Here is an 8,530-nt window from a genome sequence, read left to right as displayed (position 1 = left end):
AATGAACAGCCAGGATTTAGACTTTGTGAGGAATGCAAAGTCCTGGCCTCATAAATGGAAAGCAAGCAAAAGCAGAGGTATGGGGACAGTGAGTGGCCTCATAGTGGATAAAACTCAGAATAGGAACTCAGTAAGAAGCCCACTGAGTCCTAAAATTGATGCAATTGACCTTTGTGACCATGACATCTGTGACCAGCAGCCTGGAAGGACAGGCCTACAAACTGCCCTGTCTCTCAATGGTCTTAAGATCACAAGGTGGGGGTACCTATGCACAGTGTCAGAACGGCAAACCTGATGGGGTAGGTTGAGAGCCTCTTGGGTTTGTGGCTCGTTATTGGGCCATAGGTCCTGTGAAAACCCCATGCCTTCGGCCCAAGAACACCACTGCAGACATAATTTCTAGGCCAATTTTATTACTGGAAGTGGAAAACATCATACAATATGACAACTCATGCAGAGTTAGGACGTTGAGGTAGCTGAAAAGACATACTGTATACAGGTCATTGATAATCACAATGGAGAGGACAGGTGACTTTTCTTCAGAGGTCTTCTCAGGTCAGAGTCCAGAGTCCATGCTGAGGTGAGGCTCTGTGCAGAGATGTGAGTCCACGCACACCAGAAGGGTCATTTGGAAGTGGATCTGACAGGTCCCAGTCATGTCATCTAGCTGGCTAACCCAGAGAGGACCAGTCTGAAAGTGTCTGTCAAGTCTGAGCAGGAGGGTGGCATCTGCTGTCCCATCACTCACTGCCCATCACTGTCTTCTGAAGAGGAGGAGACCTGAAGGTCCTCATAGAGGACACTCACTGGGACCTGGGAGCGTGCTGCTTCACCTTTCTCCAGGAAGGCAGGGCCCTCCCAAGGAGCTGTTTGCTTCTCATGGGCAAGTGCTGGGGACACTGTCAGGAACCTGGAGCTCCAGCAGTCACCATTAAGTCTAGTAAAGACCATTCTCAGGGACTGGCGTACAGCATGGCTGGTAGATGGTTGAGAGGACTCAGCATAGGGTGTGGCTGAGACCAGAGCAGGCCTGCTTGGTAGCTGTTCTTGGTCAGTGCTGGGCAGCTGGGCTGCTATTTTCTTGCTCACTGGCACTGCATCTTTCAGTCCAAGTCTGTTGGCAATGGGAAGAGACTGCCTATCCCGGCAGGCCTTCAAAACAGTGCTTGCATTGCTCTCCTCTGGTGCACTGGTAGAGTTGACTCTTAGTCTCTTTGAGGATTTCTGGCTAGGCAGTGTGGGCTGCCAAGAAGCTTTCTCACCTGGGGTCCAGAAGCTAAGTTCAGGGTTCTGTCTTCCCTGATGGAGGGCAGCATGCTGGCTGCGCTGTGTTTTCACACCGGGACCCTGGGCTTCTGACTCTGTGTGAAATGCTTCACTGACTCCATTCCTTTTAGGGACCACAATGGGTTGTTGATGTGAGACACCCCGGAGCTTTTGATGCAGCAGGTCTTGTGAGGCTGTGTTTCCACCACCCTGCCTGAACACTGGCTGTGAGACCCCAGGGACAGCCATGTTCTGACCTTCTTCCTGCCTGGAAGGTAAGATGCAGGAGGCATCAGAGCTTTGGATGGCTCCAGGGTTTCCAGGGCACATCCGCTTCCCAGGAGACTTTCTGGCACGTGACACAGTAATCTGAATTTGGTTGGTCACAGACTTCTTTGTGTTTCCAGGACTGAACACTGGCATCTTGGGATGCTGTGAAAATAACAATTGCAGGATAAATTGACTATGTAAGTCTTCCAAATAACACAAGGACCTCATAAGATTATCATGACAGAAAAACTCTTGTATAAGTTCACTTTAAGGTGAAGGTACTCAGTCTGAAATGGTCTACATTAGTTATCCAAAAGCTGCAGAATGAGAACCTGTGGTGGGGGAGATGCAGAGGGATTGGGACATGCAATGTGAAGAGTTTCAGCCTCACTGTGAAGTTTCCTTGAGCTGAACTCTCATCACTCAAATGTATCTGCATGTGTACATGTGTTTTATGTAAAGAATATATGATTTTTACAGAAATCTTTACTTATTTATATATGATATAAATAGACAGCTAAGCAGAGGGCCATGAGCCTTTTGTGGTCAAGAGAAAAACAATTCAAATTACCACGCAATTTCCAGTGTATTGAAAACCCCTAATCATGTCACCTAGGATGTAAAACAGGGGAAAAGGTATGTTAAGATGACATGACTTGAATATGACTCTCAAAATGAGAGTCAACTCTGCAGCCAACATATTGGGATGGAATAAAAATAAAATAAAAATTTTAAAGGATATATTCATTGCCCTAAAAGTTCTCCAATAAAAGTCTAGATTTTGGAAGCAGCACACAGAATCAGTTCAAAATGGAAACATTAAAATCTGAGAGAAGATCATTAGAAGGCTAGAAGAGCAGGCCATGTTTGTAATATGACCTCAGAAGGAAGGACCACATGGAGACCAGGAGACAAGGTCATGCTCAAGGACAGGTGAGGAGGAGCCTGCCCATCCTCCAGGAGAACTGGTCTACCAAAGGAGAAGCACACAGCAGAGGCTCACTTGCTCCCCAAAACCCAAGTCAGTCTGAACTATGAAAATGACCAAATGAGTCCTTGCTGCATCAGAGAGGACTGATTCGATGTGACATGCATGGGGTCGTGAATGGAGCAAGCAGGTGGTGCAGCAGGGAATGGGCAGGTGGGGCAGAGCACAGAGAAAGGGACTTTCAGGAACAGAGCAACTGCTGCTACTCACAACCAGGTTGATGTGCTGGCCCCTCCTCTGTGGATCCATGGGGAGTTTCTGGAAGGGAGCCTTCCTCTGCTGCTCATCACCTCTGTGGGACAGACAATGGTGTGGAAACACATCAGCTCTACCCACCCATTCACCCACTCTCACTCACCCACTCTCCACTCACTCTCTGTAGCTAGTATACTACTTACTAGCTGTCTGGCCCTTTCAGTGTTTGGGGACAGAGAGATGAGTGATGGTACCCCATGAGCTTTGCTGCACCCAGAGCCTTCCCTCTGGCCAGCCCTTCCCCATCACTCACCTCTGTCCAGTGACTTGACTAGGTTTCTTTTCTGTCTTGGCCTGGCTTATGGGCCCTGGTTTCTGGAGACCCTGTGTCCTGCGAGGATCCTGATTCTCTTTCTCCTTCCTGGCTCCCAGAGGCTGTGGATCTAGGAGCTTTTGGCCATACTTGATTGGGCACCTTCTGCTCCTTGCTGTGTGGCCAAAGGCCCCACACTCTCTGCATTTTACCTGTGAGTAGCAAATGAGATATTAGTGAGTCAAAAAGGGATCCAGGTACCTCTTAGGGATAAAGGGTTAAAATGCCTGCAATGTTTTCTCTCCAGAAAATGGTTGTTTCTTTGAACCCGGAAGAGGTAAGCACACTTGAAAGATGCATGAGTGATGTCAGTGAGCCTTGTATGTGCCAAAGGACCAATCCTGCTAAAGAGAGGCTGGGCTTACTTCCCAGTGTCTACTCAGGTCCACATGCAGGGGGAGTAGTTCCTTTGCCTGGCCTTCTGATACCTCTGCTACAGTCAGGACCATGGACAGATGCAACATTTCACAGGGCCCCAGAACTTAATAAATTCCCAGACACTGGCACAACTAATTCCACAATGGAAGCTTCATTCAGACTGTAGAACTCAACCCACAGACACTATCACCTAACAAAATGAAAACAAGACCCAATGTGTCTGAGTCCACAGTCCTGGGAAAATCTCCCATGTCTCTCACCTGTGCATTTCTGCTTCTGGCCTACTGTTCTGGGTAACAGAAGTATGTCAACCCAAAACATGTTTGTTTGTTTGGTTGGTTTTTGTTTTTGTGCTTAAAACCTCACCCCAAGAAAGGTTCAGTGATCCCCTGGGATACAGAGGATCCAGTCAGTACTCTGCCACCTGGCTAATCAGGACTTTCTATTGACTTAAAGCCATGTTCCCAGCAGTCTTCTCTGGTGGAAAACCCACAACAAATAGGTTCTCTGAGGGAGCCCAGTTCGTGTCTCACCTAGCCCCAGTGGTTGATGACACATTAAGGGCTCTACTTACCATAATGTTCTCTTCTTGCCATGGGGGAACCTTCTGTGTCATGGGCCCTCTTGGCTTACTCTGGACTTTCTGGGCTGGAACAGCTTTATGGTCCTGAATCTTCATGTGTGTCTCCTGCTTTATCGCTGAATCTGGAGTTGTTGGCTTTGATTTCTTGAATCAGAAGGAAACAAAAGAGTTTTAACCAATGAAATTAGTCCAGCTCCCACTCCATGGAGCCTTTCCCAACTTAGACTGTGCTTCCCCCTGGCAACCAGCTCTCCTGGCACCTGAGCTTCATCCCGATGCAGGTCTGGGCTCACTGGATATAACAGGGCACAATCTGTGGCAGAACAACAGCTTAGAGAGGCTTCAGAGCCAGCCTCCTTGATATAGGACATGCGAGCTGTAACAAATTTTGTAGAGGAATTTTAATTCAGAGCATGACTGTTCTGGCAAGAGATCCAAAGACCTTCTAGGTCTATGTGATACGGCTGGAGTACAAACATGCTTTTAATCCAGGAGGCATAGACAAGGCCAGCCTGGTATAGAGCAAGTTTCAGGTTCAGAAAAGCTGCTGGCACACACCTTTAACCCCAAACGATGAAGGTAAAGTTAATTTGTAAAAGGAAACACCCAGGTTTGAAAGTGATGTCTAATTGAATCACAGAAAAAGAAAGTGACAAATCTGAGAAGATTCTACAAAACAGGATACACCCACTTTCACAAGAAGAGAGAAAAACTTAAGGGGCAATGCAGAGAGAGGAAGGAGGCAGTTTTAGAGGGACAGTAATGCTGAGACAGGTCGCAGAGAGAGAACTCGGGTGAAGACCAAATGAACTAGAGAATGAGAAGGAGCCAGGGGATTAGAGCAGATTGCTGGATTTAGTTTGAGGCCAAGCAGAACAATTCAGAGGCCAAGAGAAAAGCCAGATTGAATAAGTCAGCTGGGAGAGAGTTTGGGTCAGAACAGCTGAATTGAATCAGCCAGCTATGAGCTTAGAAAGAACTAGACAGGATGAGCTGAATAGCAGTCAGTCTCAGAGGCTAAAATCATTCTAGGCCTCGGTTATATTGTATGGAGGCTGGAAGCTTCCAAGAGTAGGGCTAGGTTAGCAGACAGAGGAAGCCTCCCAGACAACAACTGAAACAGGTGAATAAATGTCCTCTTACAGGACTTACTGCAAGACTCACCTTTGCAGAGCAACTGAGCAGCTCCTGTGTCTTCAGGGTCTTTTTCCAAATATGGTGCTGGATTTCTTTCATGGGGCAAAATGTCTGAAAAATGTCTGCTTCATCAGTCTATGCAGCACGGTGTCTCAGCTTGTCTTCATTAGATGCTAGTGTCCCGAAGAAATAGGCTCCAGTTTCTACTGCAAACAGGCAAAGAGCAAAAACTTCCTCCTCCCAAATTCTTATATAGGCTTCCAGCAAAGGTGTGGCCAAGAGTGAATCTAGATTAAGAATTAGAGGTGTTTATCTTCATAGCCAAATCCAAGATCATGCTTAAGGACAAGCGATATGTACCTGTAAAGAAGGCACATCCATACAAATGGAGGAATTTCCACCCTGACACAGTTCCCTTAATCTTTCCATATATCTGTCTTTTCCATAACCCTCACAGATGCCCAGGTTCATTCCTGGGAAGAGGAGGAGGTCAGTGGCAGTCTACCCTCCAGAAAGTCTCCTGGGATGCAGGTGTGCCCTGGAAACCCTGCCATCCAAAGTTTTGATGCCTCCTGCATCTTGCCTTCCAGGCAGGAAGAAGGTCAGAACATGGCTGTTTTTGATGTCCCCAAGCCAGTGCTCAGGCAGAATGGTGGAAACACAGCCTCACAAGACCTGCTGGATCAAAAGCTACAGGGTACCATGCATCAACAAACCATTGCGGTCCCCAAAAGAATGGAGTCAGTGAAGCATTTCACACAGAGTCAAAAGCCCAGGGTCCCAGTGGGAAAAAGCAGCCCAGTCAGAATCCTGCTCACCGCTAGGACAAGACAGAATCCCAAACTCAGCTTCTGGGACCCACAGGAGAAAGCTTTCTGGCATCACACACGGCCTATCCAGAATCTCCCGAGTAAACCAAGAGTCAACTCTACCAGTGCATCAGTGGAGAGCAATGCAATGACTGTTTTGTAGGCCTGCCAGGATAGGCAGTTCCCTCCCATTGCCAACAGACTTGGACTAAAAGATTCAGCTGAAAAGAGCAAGAAAACAGCAGTCCAGGAGCCCAGCACTGAACAAAAACAGCTGCCACGGACCGGCCCAGTCGGGCTCCCGTCGTCCGCGGGAGAACAAGGCTTTAGACAGGAAGACACGGTTTCGGCGAAGAATTGACAGACAGAGACACCTTGATGGTTTTGACTCTGCTGCCACTTTACTGAAATCAAGCTAGTATTTTTATAATGATTTCACAAAAGGCACCTTAAAATTGGCATACTTCCCAGAACATTTAGACTTTTACCAAGAATACAAAGTTTACATTTTAACTCAAAATGCAATCAAACATAAAGCAGTACCCACAAATAATCTTGGCCTAAAAACTTTTTGATCAGAGTCAACAAAGGAAAAGAAACCTCAAATATAGTTTCATTATTGCTAACCAATGAAGAGGAAAGTCAGGAGCTAAGTCAGATGCCTGCCAAAGTCCCTCTCTATAACAAAATCTAACTACACCTTTGTTAACCCTCCTCCCATATGTCCTGCTTAAGATTTATGATCTTCTCTAGGAACAAGGCACTGAAGGGAGGGGGAAACTCCCGCCAGCTGCACCTCTCATGCTATTATTTCTTAAGAAGGAGCCTATTATTATTTTACTATTCTTAATGCCTATTAATACTAAATTTAATTCATTACTTTTCTTAAACTTATTTTTATTAAAGCCTTTAACAATCTACTAATAATAATTTTTTTTTATAAAGTTAGTTGTGCTGTTTCAGGTGTCACAGGGAAAGATCAAAGAATTTATTATTCCAGCCCCAGAGCCACAACTGAAGAAGCGTAGAAATCTCAGAACACGTCTCTTTTCCAAGTGGGATGAGTTTGCCAGGGACCTTCCAGGGGGCATTATTTCCGGGGAAATCATATCCCCCGCCCTGTAGCTTATGCTACTATGGCGACACTGGCGTGGGTGTGGCAAAGCAGGGCCGCTCTGGTCTCAGCCACACCCTGTATTCAGTCCAGTCCGCTTTGTTTTAGTGTCTTTGTCGGTCTCCTCTCTCTCTTCACCCCCTCTCTGTCTATGATTCAATCTTCATCACTATCTCTCTATCTCTACTTCCCTGTGTTCATCCTTCCCTCCCTGCTCTCCACATTTCCCGCTCCCCTAACTCCTCCACACATTCTCTTTGGGCCGCTCATCTTGCCTTTCCCTTGCAAGTGTCTCTAACTCTATCCTGCTTCTCCTCCTCCTCTACCTCCACCTCTCCTTCCCCCCTATGTCCCTTCCCTGCCCCATCCAGCTTCCCATCTACTCCCACACACCTCTTTCTCCATGTGTATTCTTCCCCTCAACCCTCTCTCACAGATACAGTCTCACTACACATCTTTGGCAATGGCACTGCAAAATGTTATCATAGGAATTAGAGAATTCGCTGCCAGTATAGCAGCTTCACTCATGTGCTTGGTGGTTCAGCTGGTAGAATACTAGGTTCCTCTCCCTACTGATGAGCACTAAGTCAACACACTGTAGGTTGAGGCTCATTTTAATGCTGAGAAATATCTAAATGTAAGAGGAATCAGTTGAGTGGATCAGATGACGAGGATTAGATGGCAAGGTGACCCTTGTGAGTGCTTAGGTGTCTATGGGCCAGTCCCCAGATTTTCACCTTCCATGCAAACATACATTATGCAGTGGAAGCCAAGGTTCTGGCCTTCTGCTGTGGCCTCTACTCATCTGTCTGCCTAAAATGAGGCACTTAGAGTGTGTGGTCATCTCCATTTTTTCCTCCTCAGGGTAGTTAAGATCCAGACTAAAGCCTGTGTGATCCTGCCTCAAGATCAGGTGTTCCTCTTAAAGTGATAATTGGATTACATGACTTCATGGATTCCACAATCTTGACTGGACCTTGTAAATAGCCTGGGGAGGAACTTTCCACTCCAGTTGCAGCCGGCCTTCTGAGAGCAGCCTCTTGCCTGGTGTGCACAGCTCAGAGATCCTGCTTTAGACCCCCTCTTCCCACATCTGATCCCCATTCCATCTCCTGCACAGTTCCCTCTCTCAATCCACTTCTGCTGTCTATTCTATTTCCCCTTCGGAGTGACATTCCAGCACCACCCATTGGGCCCTTCTTTTAGTAGGTCCAGGAATCCCTGAGAGAAGACCTAGGCCTCAGGTAGTATACAAAAGCAAGGAGTGTTTACTCTACAGAAATTGCCAGCATGCTGGGGCAATTTAAAGGCTCAATTTAAAGACAGTTAGGGGATTTCCCAGTGTGGTTAGGTGATCTTTATGTTGATTGGTTGGTAGGGATACAGGGGAACTCATGATTGGTGTGCAGTTAGGGGG

General features: G+C 46.8%; 1 protein-coding gene across 1 annotated transcript; it reads right to left on the bottom strand.

The window, feature by feature from the left end:
- Nucleotides 1-501: 501 nt before the first annotated feature.
- LOC110543541 (putative protein FAM90A13P) lies at nt 502-5,289 on the bottom strand. The gene is made up of 5 exons (XM_060376879.1): nt 5,218-5,289; nt 4,045-4,197; nt 3,033-3,244; nt 2,735-2,816; nt 502-1,698 (listed from the first exon to the last, which is right to left on the bottom strand). Exons 1-5 carry the CDS (start codon nt 5,287-5,289, stop codon nt 745-747), a joined length of 1,473 nt encoding a protein of 490 aa, XP_060232862.1. The 3' UTR covers nt 502-744.
- Nucleotides 5,290-8,530: the final 3,241 nt, after the last annotated feature.

This window comes from Meriones unguiculatus, unplaced genomic scaffold (assembly GCF_030254825.1).
Source record: "Meriones unguiculatus strain TT.TT164.6M unplaced genomic scaffold, Bangor_MerUng_6.1 ChrUnknown_unordered_Scaffold_114, whole genome shotgun sequence".
NCBI lineage: Eukaryota > Metazoa > Chordata > Mammalia > Rodentia > Muridae > Meriones > Meriones unguiculatus.
This window is presented reverse-complemented; position numbering and strand designations above follow the sequence as displayed.